This window comes from Chrysemys picta, chromosome 22 (assembly GCF_011386835.1).
Source record: "Chrysemys picta bellii isolate R12L10 chromosome 22, ASM1138683v2, whole genome shotgun sequence".
Lineage (NCBI taxonomy): Eukaryota > Metazoa > Chordata > Testudines > Emydidae > Chrysemys > Chrysemys picta.
In genome coordinates, this window is record NC_088812.1 from 14,049,676 (window position 1) to 14,064,845 (window position 15,170).

Genomic DNA, 15,170 nt, shown 5'->3' on the forward strand with positions numbered 1-15,170 from the left:
GCAGGGGAATGGGGTACAGGGGGATGGGATACAGGGGGCGGGGGGCAGGGGAATGGGGTACAGGGGGATGGGATGCAGGGGGCGGGGGGCAGGGGGTCCCCACCTCGGATGAGCCCCTTCTCCTGCAGGCTCTGCAGCGGGGGCCGTTTGACGATGAAGCGCCTGAGTTTGCTCTTGACCCGCTTCCTCTCGGTGCTGTCCGGGCTGCGGAGGGAGCCTGGAGGGGGGGCAGAGGCGGTGAAGCAGCCAAAGAGCCCCCCAGGCCCGTCACCCCCTCCCCTCCTCCGAGCCCAAGGCCAGTCCCCTCCCCCCATGTGGTGGGCACCTACCGGAGGATTTCCAGCTGTCCTTCGGCCTCAGCCCTCGTCCTCCTCATCCCCACTCAGGTCCCCCAGCTCGGAGCTGCCCGCTCGGCGCAGCACGTAGCCCGGCTCGTCCAGGGGGTTCTCCCGGTCCTGGGGCGCAGGGAGTGTGTCAGGCCGGGGAGCAGCCAATGGGGGGGGGCGATGTGACGCGGGATGGGAACCACTCCCAGCGACACAAGGGGACAGAGGGGGAGGGGCAGCGTGCTGGGCATTCCCCACATTCGGGGCAACCCAGGGCTGGGACAGCAGGTCGGGATTGAGGGGGGCCAGGGGGGCAGAGCCCAGGGCTGGGCTAGCAGGGGCTGCAGGTTGGGAGTGAGGGGCACCGGCAGAGCTGTGGGTCGGGAGTGAGTGGCACCGGCAGAGCTGGGGGGAGCCCAGGGCTGGGCTAGCAGGGGCTGCGGGTCGGCAGTGAGGGGCACCGGCAGGGCTGTGGGGAGGGAGCCCAGGGCTGGGCTACCAGGGGCTGTGGGTTGGGAGTGAGGGGCACCGGCAGGGCTGTGGGGAGGAAGCCCAGGGCTGGGCTAGCAGGGGCTGCGGGTCGGCACCGGCAGAGCCGGGGGGGAGGAGGGGGTCGGCAGGGGGCAGCTCCCTTATCCCCTCCTGTCCCCAGCTCTCCCATGGATGGGGCCCCCCAATACCCAGGCCTGGCCCGCGTTAACCCTTTGCCCGCCGGCACTCACCAGCCTACGGATGACGCCCTTGATAGTCTGGTGCCAGTCCTGGATCTCGGCCTCGCTGTCCGACTGCAGCAGGAACTCGTTGCCAGTCACTGTCCGGAGCTGCCGGGGGGGGGGGGGGGGGCACGGGCAGGTCAGGGGTCCAGGCAGGGGCAGCCCCCACCTCCCGCAAGGCCCCCCTTAGGCAGCTGAGGGGACCAGGCTGCTCTGGGGCAGGGACCGTGGGGTGCAGGGGTCCAGGAGCCCCGGAGTTCGGCAGTGGTGCCAGGATAGGACACTGGGTGCCAGGGGAGGGTCTGGATCCCTGGGGGGTGTTGCTGGGATCCTAGGGCGGGTTCTGGGTCCCTGGGGAGGCACTGCAGGGATCAGGGGGGGTTCTGGGTCCCTGGGGGGGATGACTGGGAGCCGGGGGGGTTCTGGGTCCTGGGGGGGGGGCATTGCAGGCTGCCAGAGGAGATTATGGGTCCCTGGGGGGGCGTTACTGGGAGCCGGGCGGGTTCTGGGTCCCTGCGGGGGCATGGTTAGGAGCCGGGGCAGGGGTTCTGGGTCCCTGGGGGGGCGTTACTGGGATCCGGGGGGGTTCTGGGTTCCTGGGGGGGATGGCTGGGAGCCAGGGGAGGGGTTCTGGGTCCCTGGGGGGGGCGTTGCTGGGAGCTGGGAGGTTCTGGGTCCTGGGGGGGGTGAAACTTGGAGCTGGGGGGGGGGTTCTGGGTCCCTGGGGGGGCATTGCTGGGAGCCAGGTGGGTTCTGGGTCCCTGGGGGGGATGGCTAGGAACCGGGGGAGGGGTTCTGGGTCCCTGGGGGGGATGGCTAGGAGCCGGGGGAGGGGTTCTGGGTCCCTGGGGGGGATGGCTAGGAGCCGGGGGAGGGGTTCTGGGTCCCTGGGGGGATAGCTGGGAGCCAGGGGGGGGTTGCTGGGAGCCGGGGCTCCCCCCACACTCACATGAATGACGTTCTTCTTGCTGGACATGTCTCGCGCCCGCTCCAGCACGGCGCCCCGCAGGTCCACGCTGCTCTCCGGCCTGCTGCTGGCGGGTCTCTGGGGGGCAAGGGGAGGGGGTGTCAGGGCAGCACCCACGGGCATCGCTCAGCCTCGGGGCTCGGGCCCAAAGCACCCCTGGGCTGCAGCGTGGGCTGGCACGGGGGGGGGTCTGGGGGCAGGGCGTCCCCTCCCCAGACAGCTCCCAGCTCCTGGGGTCTGGGACAGGTGTGAACCCCTCCTCTGCCCCTCTCATGTAGATAAATCTCTGATAATTTTCATATGACTTTACATTGTGCCTCTTCATATAACCTTGTGGTGGGTCTACCCACGTGTGACCTCTGTTTTCATGGGACTTTGTATCAAAACCTCATTTAGAAACTTTGCATTGCCCTTGGTAGAATATTATAGCCCCTAAGGATAGAATAAGATAGAAAAAAATTTCTTTTTGCTAGCAGTAGAACAAGAGCTCTCCCCCCCCCCCCCCCCACTCTTAATCAATTGCCCTGTTGAATGAATGAGGTGTGGATGAGCAAGACATGGAAGGCAGCACCTCCAGACAGCCTCAACTGTTGGAGAGGGGCTGGGAGCCAGACCCAAGGACAATAAAACGTGTCAAGTGGGCTCATTAAAGACAAGCAGACATACCGAGGGCCTCAGGGGTTAGAAGCAAACACCTTCTTTTGGAAACACCCTCTTTGCAGCATTGGGACAACACTCAAAAGAAAGCAGCACAAAGAACCAATGGACACAGACACAGAGTTTCAATCTGGTCTAGATTTGCATAAGAGGAAAGCTGCTATAAAAGTGAGGTGTCTTGCAGAGGACCCCGGGTCTCGTCTTGTCAACATGGGAGCATCGATCCGGATCGGCAGAAGCCCGGCTCCACCCCCTCCCCCATCTAACTCACCTGGCCAGTGAAGTTAAGGTGAGCAACTAATTGGTAACAACAAGACGGAGTGTGTTTGTGTGTAAGTGTAATATATTATATGCATATGATACAGTGTTAATGAATACATGTATTACTAATAAATGTGGCGTTTTGTCTTATTCCCCCTGAAAAGATCCTGTGCGGTACTTTAAGTACAACACTCACCTCTGCCCCCTCCCACTCTCCCGCTCACTCCCCCCCAGCTCCCCACTCACCCAGCTGGCGGGGGCCGGGCCCTTGAGATCCTTGTAGAAGACGAGGCTGTTCCCAGCCAGCACCACCCAGGAGATGCCCCAGCTCTTCCTGCCAGAGAGAGGGGGCTGAGCCCAGCTGGGACAGCTCCCTGCCCCCCGGCCCCTTGCTGCCCTGGAACACCGCCCTCCGGGAGCCCCAGCTCCCCCCCCCCTCGCCATGCCCTGAGCTCCCCCCTCCTTGGGCCCCGAGCTTCCCCCCCCCCCATGCTCTGGGCAGCTAGAAAGGCCCCATTGTCCATTCATGCCCAGGACATCCCTTGTCCAAACCCCCTGGGCTGTGAGAGGCCGAGCGGCTCCCCACGCCCCGCCACAGGGACCCCCCCTGCTGCCCCCCCAGGCCACCTCCCCCACCACAGGGACCCCCGTCCTGTCCCCCCAGGATGCCTCCCCCGCCACAGGGACCCCCCCCTCCTGCCTCCCCAGGATGCCTGCCACCTGCTGCAGGGACACCCCCCCACACACGTACTTGAGTTTCCGGCCACCCTCTGCAATCTTGGTTTTGTTCAGGTGCCCGGCCTTCTCCACCTCCTGCCATGGGGAGAGTCGTCAGCCCCTCGACCCCTCACAGCCCCTGCCCCCCACTCCCTCCCTCTCCTCCACACTCCCCTGGTAACCCCACCCCTCACCCTCCCACTCCCTCCCCGCAACCTGCCCAGGCCAGCATCCCCTGGCCTGAACCACCCCAGGCTGCAGCCAGCTCTCCGGAATCTCATCAGTCAGGGGTGGGGGGGGAGGGGAGGTAACTCACATGGGGTAAGTCGGAGGGGCGAGGGGGGGAGTCCCCGGGGGAGGGGGAGGTGGAGGGGGGACCGGTCCCCAACCAGTCCTCAAAGTTGTGCTGGGAACGATTCCTGCGGTGAGACACCTGCAGAGAGAATGAGAGAACAGGGGAGATGGGTCACTGCCCCCCAATGCCCTACCCCCCCACCCAGCCCCCAACACCCTGCCCCCAATGGCCTACCCCCACCCTGCCCCCCAACACCCTGCCCCCCACACTACCCCCAACACCCTGCCCCCCAATGCCCTACCCCCCCCACCAGGCCCCCAACACCCTGCCCCCAATGGCCTACCCCCACCATGCCCCCCAACACCCGACTCCCAACGCCCTACCTCCCCACCCGGCCCCCAACACCTGGCCCCCAACACCCTACCCCCCCACCCGGCCCCCAACGCCCTACCCCCGCCCTGTCCCCCAACACCTGGCATCCACACCAGGCCCCCACCATGTCCCCCAATGCCCTGCCTCCCCAACACCCTGCCTCCCCACCATGCCCCCCAACACCTGGCATCCACAACTGGCCCCCCAACACCCTGCTCCCAACGCCCTACCCCCAAAAACCCTGCCCCCCCCTCACTACCCCCAATGCCCTGCTCCCAATGCCCTGCCCCCCACCCAGCCCCGAACACCCTGCCCCCAATGCCCTACCCTCACCATGCCCCCCAACACCTGGCATCCACACCCGGCCCCCACCATGTCCCCCAATGCCCTACCCCCCAACACGACCCCCAACACCCTGCCCCCCAACACCCTACCCCCCCCCGCCCTCTCCCCCAACACCCTGCCCCCACCATGCCCCCAACACCTGGCATCCACACCCGGCCCCCCCCATGCCTCCCAACACCCTGCCCCCTCATCCTGCCCCCTGAAAGAGGATGTGGGATTTGCATGGGGCTCCCCCCAGAATGCTAACCCACACCCCAAACACACTGTCTCCCTGAGAAAGAACATGGGGCTACTGCCCCAGACACCCTCCTGCCCCCCCAGAGCCAAGGACCCACCCCCCATGCACCCTGCGGACCCAGCGACAAAACAGTCCAGACACCCCTCTCCTGACATTCGCCCCCCCCAGATGTGGCCCGAGGACCAGCCCCGCCCCTAACACACCGACCCCAGAGAAACAACACAGGCGCTGCCCCCAGTCCCTCCTACGCGACCCCAGTCCCCTGCGGGCATCTCACCTTGGGCACGCGGGACTCCGGCAAGATCATGGATTTGGTGTAGCCGAGCCGGGTGGCCGGACGCTGCCCCCGCCCTGCGCCAGCGTCTCCCCCGGGTCAGCGGCTGCCGGGGGCTCGGGGCTCAGGGCCTCCACGGGGACCAAACTCTGCAGGGGAGAGGGGAGCGAGTCAGGGAGTGCCCCCCATCCCGCACCATGGTGATGCCCCTCACTCCCGACCTGCAGCCCCCTGTCAGTCCAGCCCTGCCCCTGCCCAGCTCTGCCAGTGCCCTCCCGACCCGCAGCCCCCTGTCAGTCCAGCCCTGCCCCCGCCCAGCTCTGCCGGTGCCCTTCCCCCGCAACCCGCAGCCCCCTGTCAGCCCAACCCTGCCCCCGCCCAGCTCTGCCGGTACCCCTCACTCCCGACCCGCAGCCCCCTGTCAGTCCAGCCCTGCCCCCGCCCAGCTCTGCCGATGCCCTTCACTCCCGACCCACAGCCCCCTGCTAACCCAGCCCTGCCCCCGCCCAGCTCTGCCGATGCCCCTCACTCCCGACCCGCAGCCCCCTGTCAGCCCAGCCCTGGGCTACCCGCACCCAGCTCTACCGGTGCCCCTCACTCCCGACCCGTTGCCCCTGCTAGCTCAGCCCTGAGCTCCCCACCAGCTCTGCCGGTGCCCCTCACTCCCGACCCGCTGCCCCTGCTATCCCAGCCCTGCCTCCCACCAGCTCTGCCGGTGCCCCTCACTCCCGACCCGTTGCCCCTGCTAGCTCAGCCCTGAGCTCCCCCCCCAGCTCTGCCGGTGCCCCTCACTCCCGACCCGCTGCCCCTGCTAGCCTAGCCCTGCCTCCCACCAGCTCTGCCGGGGCCCCTCCTGACCTGCACTGCTCTTGGTACCGCGCTCCTGGGACACTGTCGCAGCAGGAGACTCACGGGTTTTGCCCACGGCCCACCCAGCTCCCTCCCCTCCCTGGGGTGCTTCGTTAGAGCAATTAGCGCTGAGCCTTCTAAAGCACCTGGCGGGCAGCCCGGGTGCTTGGCTCGGCCAGGCCAGGGCATGGGAGGCTGGGCAGCACACCCGGCCCAGGGGGACAATGGGGCAGCCCCCCCGCTGCCTACCATCTCCCGGTGGCGCCGCGGAGGTTTCCAAGACTTGTCGCCTGTCTCCGGGTTGTAGAAGTAGCTACGGCTGGTGCTGGGGTCGAGGTGGCGCTCCCAGGTGTCCAGCACCTGCAATGGGGGGCCGCTGGGGTTGGGGGGCTCCCCCCTCACCCGCTTTATCTCCTCCAGGTTGCAGTAAATCGGGGGCTCCTCCATGGTGGCTCCAGGGGGCGGAACCTGCAGGGCATGTGGGGGGCTGGTTACTGTCAGGGCTGCTGCCCCCAGCGGCTACAGGGAACCCCCCCACCCCAATGGCAGAGTTGGGGGTGCACAGTCAGAGAGAATCCAGGAGGGGCTGTGGGTTGGGAGCGAGGGGCACCTGCAGAGCTGGCTGGGGGGCGGAGCCTGGAAAGAGGTGGCCCGAGCTGGAGGTGCTGGTGCAGACCAGGTGACCTGCTGGCCCGGGAAAGAGACAAAGCAGGGGGGGGAGGGGGGGCTGCGGGGGGGGACTGTGGCTGGGCAGCTGGAAGGGGTCAGTCTACTGGGTTGGGACTCGGGGGGAGGGCCGTGGGTTCTGGCTCCCCCCCCAGATGCACTTTGCTGAGAGTCCCTGGTGGGTGCTAACCAGCTCTGTCCTACGCTGGGTTCCCGGCGACTAACAACCCGCCTCTCACCCGCTGGCTGGGAGTCCCTGCCGGCCGGCCGCGGGTGGGAGGCAGGGCCCTTGGGGGGCGTGTCAGGTTCCCCCAGGGGAGCTCACCGGGTGACAGAGGGCAGACCCACGAGGCGCCGAACCGAGCCGGTTCCTTGCCCGGGGGGAGTGAGCCCCGAGGGAAGACCCCGCCCCAGAGTCCCGGCCGGCGGCATCCAGAGCGGGTGCCGAGCACCGGGCCTGTGACCCCGCCACCACCACCCTGCTCCTCCCCCTCCTCCCCCTGCCGGTTCTGGACGAAGCAGAGAAACTTTTGCTTTCGCCAAGGTTGGGAACGGTTTCCCCAGAGCGGCTTGGAACAGTGCCAGGGGCCCTGAGCCGCCCGTCAGCTGGTGCCCCTTGCAGCCTCCCCAGTCCTGAGCCCCCGGCTCCCTTCCCCCTCCTGTACCCTGTTTCCTACCCCTTGCTTTGCCCACTCCACCCTACCACTTCCTGTGCCCCCCATCGTCCCCACTCCCATACCCCAGGCCCCCTCGTCCCTGCTCAGCCCCTCTGTCCCCTATCCTGTTCCTCTCTGCACCCAGTTCCCGCCCCGCAGCGCCCTTCCTCCCTCCTCTTCCTCCTGCCCTCCAAACCCCACTGCCCGCCCTCCGCCCAGGTCCCAAGCAGACACTCACGGCTTGGCGCTGCTGCCTAGCCCGTCAGTCCGCCCCCCCTCCTGGGGGGGCAGCTGAGCACTCAGCGCCGGCCCCCAGCAGCAGCTGGGCCTGTAACTCTTGGGGAGCTGAGCCTGTAGCGTTGCTCCAGGCCGCACCCCATGGGGCAGCCCCTCCCACAGCTCACCCCACATCCTGTGGGTTAGCACAGCCCCTGCACCTACACTTCCCTCCCTGTGGTCAGAGAGAGGAAGAAAGAGGAAGGCGGGTGGGTGGGACGGGGGAGGCTCCCAAATGAACCCAAGGCCAGGGCCAGGCAACAGGGAGCCCAGGCTGGGCTAGCAGGGGGCTGCAGGACGGGAATGAGGGGCACTGGCAGAGCTAGGGGTCTGGAGATCCCAGGGCTGGGCTAGCAGGGGCTGCGGGTCGGGAGTGAGGGGCACCGGCAGAGCTGGGTGGGGGGAGCCCAGGGCTGGGCTAGCAGGGGGCTGCCCACGTGCTGTGGGACTGCTCCACCCCTGCCCATCTGCTCTGGGTGGGTGATATGGAGAAGGGCGGGGTGGGATGTGGGGGGAGCCAGATGCGCACACCCCACCCCTGCCCCTCCCCCAGGAGGCCATACTCACTCCAGGGGGGCTGACCCCCTGCCCCACCGGCTCCGGGCACCTCTCCTGCGGGCATCTGGGGGCAGGCGCGTCCCTGCTGGGGCTCTGGGCCAGGCCAGAGGCGCTGACGCTCCTGCTGACGGGGTGGCCCGGGCCAAGCTGGGGGCCGGGTTCCCAGGCCGGCAGGCTCAGGCTGTGGCAGGAGTGGTGGCCAGGCTGGGCAGGCCGGGCTGGGAGGCTGGACAGGTCCTGGAGGGATCGGTACTGCGGCTGCAGGCCTGGCAAGGGGGAGAGAACAGCTGGGTCAGAGCCTCTGGTGCGCCAGGGGGTAGCGGGGGGAGGGGAGGGGGCGTCTCGGCTTGTGAACAGCACGTGAACCGACAGAGGGTACCCCACTGCTCAGCTCAGAGCCTGGGACCCCTCCCCAGCTCAGGGCATGACCCCACTGGCCCCCTGGTTTCACAGCTCATTCGACAGAAGCCTCCTCTAGTGCCCCCTACTGAGTCCCCCCCCCCAGCAGCCCAGCGCCCCCTGCTGAGCCCCCCCCCCCGCTCTCTGCAGCGCAGAGCCCCCCAGCGCCACACTGGGGCCAGCCCTGACTGCAAGGGGAGAGCGTCCCCTGCTGAACCCCCTGTGACAAAGCGGGAATTTTGTAACATTTCCACGAAGGCTGTACGTGCCTCAGTTTCCCCCTGTGCTGCCCTGTTCCCCGGGGGGGGGGGAAGGGCCGTTTGCTCCCAGGGCAGGTGTGACGGAGCAGGGAGCAGGGCAGATTTGACCTGGGAATGTTGCAGGGGGGTTGCAGTGGGGATGTGGGACTTCCCTTGAAGGAAGCTACCTGAGCTGTAACCTGAGCCAGGAACGGGGGTGGGGAGAATTAACACCTTCTGCCCAGGAGACTGAACAAAGGAGAGGAGCAGCGGGAGGGGCTGGGAGTTTGGTTTCGGTTTGGGCTGGGTGGTGCAACGCAGGGAACCCCAAGCTGGGGTCTAAGCTCCCTGAACCTCCCAGAGGGACCTAATTGAGGGGGTCTGGTCGTACCTACATGCTCTGCTTGAGACTGTGTTCCTGTCCTTAAATAAACCTTCTGCTTTACTGGCTGGTTGAGAGTCGCAGTGAATCTCGGGAAGAGGGGTGCAGGGCCCTAACTCCCCCACAATCCGCAACAGCAGGCGAAGAGGTGGAGGTGCGGGTGGTGCCCCCGCTGGCCCGGCCTTAATCCCAGGAGCATCTGACAAGACAATGGCCACCCCAATTGCCCAGACACTGATACCTAGCAACCAAGGACAGAGATTTGGGCCCCGCCTCTCCGCAGGGGGGCTGAGCCGCAGCTCCAGAGAGGGGCGAGGGGGGAGAAGGGCTGGCTACTGGGAAGGGGGTGGGTTCACAGAGAGTCAGAGCTGGAACAAGGGGGTTCCCCACACCCTGGCTGGGTGCTGGGCTACCCAGAGCCTTTGTCCCTCGGCGCTAGCCCAGGGCCTCCCTGGGCCAGGCTCCAGGTGACAGACGCCCGGCTGCCTGGCCCCGCCGTGTGAGCGCCCCTGCGCTGGCAGGCGAGGGGCACAGAGCGGACTAGTCGCCCTCAGGGGTCTGTCTCAGTGAGACTCGCTGGCGGGACGCAGGGGGGCTGACGGCCACAGGACCGGTCTAAGGAGGCGAGGAAGGAGGTGGGAGACCCTGGAGGGGGAGCGACACCCCGAGAGGGTCTGGGTCCTCCCAGAGACCGGTCCTGATCCTGTGGATCTGTGACACCCCCAGGCCGGTCCCTGCAGCCCAGTACCCCCTCGTGCCAAGCTGGGAGGGGAGAGAGCCCCCTGCTGAGCCCTCACCCTGCTCCCTGGCAGACACTCACCCGGGGACGGGTGCTGCCCGGTGCCAGCGGCTGCGAGCAGCGTGGCGCTCAGCCACGGGCCACCCTCCACGCCAGGGCCCACCTCCGCCACGTAGGTGGCCGGCACGAAGATGGGCCGCGCCCTCCGGGGATCGCTGGGCCGCCGCACCTGCCACCAGTCCTCGTTGGACTTGTGCAGCAGCAGGAAGCGCTCGCCCTCTGCGATGGCCACCTGGCGCCCGTCCTCCGCCTCGTACTGGTAGTCGTAGAGGGCTCGCAGCGCCACGGCCGAGGAGGAGCCGGCCCGGCGCCAGGACCGGCCTTCCAGCCGCCACCGCCCAGACAGCATCTCAGCGAGGGGGAGAGCGGCTGGCCGCCGTGTGCACGCCGCCAGCCCAGCCCAGCCGGGGCCCAGCACCGTCATCTGGAAGGAGAAGGGAGGGGACCAGGCTGAGACCCGGGACGTCGGCCCCAATAGCACGGGGAAAGGGGGACCAGCTGGCTTGGAGAATGGGGGCTTTCCCCTCAGAGTCACACGGTGCCGGTGTGATCCACTCCTCCCCCAGGCCCCAGACCTCCCGGCCTCAGGCCTGCTGCTGGACCGGCGGGGGGGTGAGGGGGGCTGCAGAGACTGGGACATGGCTGCTTGCCCTGCCCCCCCAGAGGACATGTCCGAGGCAGGGCTCAGCGCCCTGGTAGCGGCCAGCGGGTGAGGCCACGTGGCTACAGGAAGCCCAGATGCTGCTACAACAGGAAGCCAGCCAGCTCTGCGGCTTTCCAGCCAGTGGCTCATCGCAGGCGGCCACGTACAGCTCGGGGTGACTGGCTCTGTTCAGGGGGGGAGGGCCCTGGCATGTCCTTCCCTCCCCAGACCAGGCAGCCTTGGGCAGAGGGGTGCAGAAGCGGCTCTTGCCCCAGGGCCCGAACCAGCAACACAGCCCTGGGTATCCCCACTCCTCCCCGGGTGATCCCCAACATTTCCCCCAGAGGCGGGACATTGGGACTCAGAGTCCCCCATGTGGGGCATCTTCCAGGCCCCTTCCTTCCCCCATGCACCCTGGGCCGTGGGGATGGAGGTGGAGCCGAGAACTGGCATGGCAAGGGGGCTCTGCCCATGCTCTGTGCCCATGGGTCCGTTGCATGTGCCCAGAGCCACAGGGGCAGGCGTCGGCGTGGGGCTGTGCAGGGGAGGGGGCCAGCTGCCCTCATTCAGGCCCAGCTGAACCCAAGGAGAGGACGTGGCCAGGAGGGAGCTCAGGCTCCGGGGCGGGCTGGGCTGGAGGTGGTGGCGCGGCGCGCAGGGACTCACCACCGCTGGGGTGCTGCCATGAGGTGGCCTGCAGCACCTGGGGGGGAGGAGAAAAACAGGCACTGAAGGGTTAATGCTCTCCGGGCACCAGGGCGCTGAGCCGGGTGCACCTGTCCCCAAGGGGCGAAGGTCGGGGCTGTGCTTACGAAACTGGCGCCCCTGCCAGCCCAGGCTCTCAAAGGCCTGTCAGCGGGTCAGCCTCCTGGGGCACGGCGTGGGGATACCCCCAAGGCAGAGTTATCAGCCGAGCCAGGGGTGGAACCCAGGAGTCCTGACTCCCAGCCCCCTGCTCTGACCGCTAGATCCCCCCTCCCCTCTCAGAGCTGGGGATGGAACCCAGGAGTCCTGGCTCTTGACTGCCCATTCTGCATGTGACTATGGGAAGGGGGAGCCAGACACAGCGCGCCTGTCGGGATCTCCAGTGGCGGGATTGGTGTTTGCTCTGCCGCGCGTGGGGCCAGTCCACACCCTCTCCTGTGCAGCCAAGAACCAAGGCGCCGGTTGGCACCAAGGAGGGGAATTAAGGACTGGCGTGACTGGCCAAGGGCCGGGTGGGGGTATGTGTGTGTTTTTGGTGCCCGTCTCTGAGATGCTCTGGCTGGTTGGAGGAGCGGCTGGGGGGTCTTGAAGTCAGGGACCCCGAAAAGGCAGCCGCTGGCCCAGCCTCACTCCCCTCCCCCTGCCCTCGAGGCAGCACAAAGGACCTGGTTTTAATTGTTTTCGTACAGTCACCCCCACCCCACCCCCCCGGCGCGCACAGCGCAGGTACCGCATTTCCGCTCGGCGAGGGGCACTGGCTTCCTGTGAGCCGAGCTGCGGCGTGAGCAGAGTGAGTCTCTGTCTCCAGCACCCTGGGGCGCAGCCCACGCTCAGCACAGATGGGAAGGAGGGAACTGGGTGGGGGGGGGAGACCCATGTGGAATAAAACAAGCATGAGAGGAGAGTCCTGTTCTCTCTAACCCACCTCCCTGCTGGGGCCTCATCAGACTCCACCGCACCCCCCAGGACAAACCTCAATTTGACGGGATGCAGCTAGCTCTGGGTGGCGCCCCCACATTGCAGCCAGCGATGAGGATTAGCAGCCCTTCAAGACTCTGCATCCCCCAGGCCCTCTCTGCTTCTTTATCACTGATTCCAAAATACGTCATGCCCCCTTTTGGCCAGGGGGCTATTCCCCGGAGACCCCTTCAATCGAGTCGCTTTGGGGGACTGCATCTGACAACCAAGCCTTGTCAATTACCCCTGCCTCTGTCCAGTTCTGCCCCTTCCCCTCCCCCCGAGTTCTGAAATGGACTATCCTTGGCACGTCACCAGTTAAACAGGACCCTCGGCCCGCGCACGAAACCAACGGCAGTCCATCCAAAATGCAGCCCTGCGGCTGAGGCGCTGAGCAAACAGCAGCCAAATGCAACCGGAGCCGCAGGGAGGCGTGATGCCTCCGACAATCAGAGACACACCCACTGAGAGGGAGGGAGGCTGCCATGGGGATGGGGTACAGGGCAGGGATCCAGGAGATCAGGGTTCCTCTGCTGCCTGGTGACTTTGGGCAAGTCATGTCATCTACCCCTGGCCTCAGTTTCTCCATCTGGAAAATGGGGATCTGCGTCTCCCACAAACAACACACCTGGATTTTCCTCCTTCTCTCTCTTACCAATCGCATGCCCCCCTCGTGGGCGTTGGGAAGCCTGGGGCCTCGTCCTAGGTCTGCCACTTCAGAGGTACAAAAACATAGGACAGGTGGGGTGAAACTGGGAACCCGGCAGCGTGTGCCACGCAAGCATCCTTGCACATTTCCCAGAACAGCTACCTCCAGAATGGGCCCACCCTGGGAAAATCTGGACAGGCAGCAGCCCTTTCGACCATTCCCAGGAGTAGAGTCCCACCTACCGCCCCTCTGTTTTATTCTCGGTCCCTGCAGCCTGGACAGCCCGGCTTAGCCTGGGTGGCTCCCCCAGATGTTGTTTTGAACACTGCATTTCCTTGCGTGCCGGGGGCGGTGTGGAGACAGACAACATGTGGTTTGAATCGCCGGCTCAGCGCCTTTCCTCTTGCAAAGCTGTGCCTCAGACAACCTGCAGCCGTGCGTGGCACCAGCCTGGCGGTGGCTGTGCGTGGCTCCTGCCCGATCATGGGCGTGCGTGGCACCAGCCCGGCGGTGGCTGTGCGTGGTTCCAGCCGGATGATGCCCGTGCGTGGCTGTAGTGGTAGGATTTAGCCCGGCGGTGGCTCTCTGCACCTGTATGGGATGCCCGGGCAGCAGCACCGCAGGGTTTTTCCTACTGGCACATGCTCTCGGCGGGAGCCTTGCAGAGATGCCCCCCTCCCCACATATCTTTCTAGGGAGCCCCATGGCTCTGAGCAGAATCTCACAAGGGCTTCAGCCCTAGAATGGTGGGCAGCCTGCGACTGGCGAGCCCCCCGCCAGCGCCAGGAGCCTGGGTACCTTCTCCCTAGCTAAGAGGCTGGCCAGAAAAGTCCTTCCCTGCCCCATTAGGCCCCTTACCTGGCCGCTCACTGTCCAGTCGCTCCCCTCACTGGAGCGGGACCTCCTCAACTTTGCTGGCAGCTTCAGCAGCAGCTGCCAAAGGAGGAGGGTCCTGAGACAGCTCGGGCCCACGTCAGCAGCTGTAGTGACACCTCCCCGGCCATGTGACAGGCAGCCAGGGCTGGCCCTGGGCACAGAGCTTGGCTGCCTGTTGGGGGCACCAGTACTCCTGGGTTGTATTTCTGGTTGTGGGAGGGGAGTGGGGTCTAGTGGTTAGAGCCCGGGGAGGAGTGTGAGATCTCCTGGGTTCTAGTCCCCGTTCTGGAAGGAGATGTGCTCTAGCAGCAAGAACAGAGGACTGGACTCAGGACTCCTGGGTCCCCTCTGTGGCTCTGTCACAGGGTGAGCAGCGGGCGTTCTCCACTCAGGCTGTGCCAGGGAAGGTGAAGCTATCCAGCGCCGCCGGGCTGACGCTGAGCCGAGCATGTGTCCGGCAGTGGAATCCGGTGCGCATTGTCGCTCGTTGCTCTCTTGTGCCATGCTGCTGCGGTTGGTCTGTGCGGTACCAGCTGGGTTAGCTGAGCTCTGGAGCACAGCCTGGCCTCCTCACAACCCCAGTGAGCACCCTGGGGTGCTCCCAAGCGCTGCAAGTCCAAGGGCTTGGGAGTCTCCATCCTCGTCCTGTCTGTTATGAAGGAAGCTGTTAGCCCCAATCTGAAAAAACTTTCCTGGATTTTCCCAGCCAACTCCACAGCCCACACCGAAAGGAAGGGTGGACCAGCAGTGGGGCACATGCATAACCTGGGTTCAATGCCCTGCTCTGGCAGCCTCACTGGGTGACTATGGGCACGTCACTTAGTGTCTTTGTGCCTCAGTTTCCCTTCTGTGCATCAATGGGGCCAGATAAGGGTTAAACCCTAGACAGATCGATCCAGCCCATTGTCCCTGGGAATGCTGTGAGGTCTCGACATCATGACATCGTTCTCCTACGTCAGATGTGCTATGACATCACCAGAGGCGGCGCCCGAACGCGAGGGCGAAGGCGTGTGCGAGGTCAGAAATGGCGTGCGTGTCACGCATGATGTGGGGTGCAATGCCGTGACGTCGTGGCTTTCCGTTGGGCCGCACACCCCCATGGTGTCATGGCGTGTGCTGGTGACATCACAGCGCGGTGCAGGGATGTTCCCACGGCCATTTTGGATGGGGTAATGAGGTGAGGTGTGTGAAATGAGATTAATGGGGGGGGGGGTCTGCGCCGTCCCATGGTAACCATAGTAACCACAGCCATCCCAGCCCCGTTGCCTAGTAACCATAGCAACCCTGGCCAGGACCCCTCTCCTTGGTAACCACCAGCCTAGCGGCCTTTTCACGACACTTCCGCGCTGCG

The 15,170-nt window shown here is 65.9% G+C and overlaps 1 protein-coding gene across 1 annotated transcript in view; it reads right to left on the reverse strand.

Moving 5' to 3' along the window:
- Positions 1–15,159, reverse strand: part of ARHGAP9 (Rho GTPase activating protein 9) — a 17,669-nt gene extending 2,510 nt beyond the window's left edge. The window contains 15 exon segments of the mRNA XM_065576489.1: positions 104–217; positions 330–359; positions 362–455; positions 1,049–1,147; positions 1,989–2,084; positions 3,171–3,258; positions 3,676–3,737; positions 3,958–4,074; positions 5,169–5,224; positions 5,227–5,314; positions 6,264–6,482; positions 8,180–8,436; positions 10,011–10,413; positions 11,299–11,335; positions 13,186–15,159. Of these exon segments, the coding sequence (XP_065432561.1) occupies positions 104–217; positions 330–359; positions 362–455; positions 1,049–1,147; positions 1,989–2,084; positions 3,171–3,258; positions 3,676–3,737; positions 3,958–4,074; positions 5,169–5,224; positions 5,227–5,314; positions 6,264–6,482; positions 8,180–8,436; positions 10,011–10,413; positions 11,299–11,335; positions 13,186–13,313 (1,888 nt within the window). The 5' untranslated portion in view covers positions 13,314–15,159.
- Between the last annotated feature and the right edge of the window lie 11 nt (positions 15,160–15,170).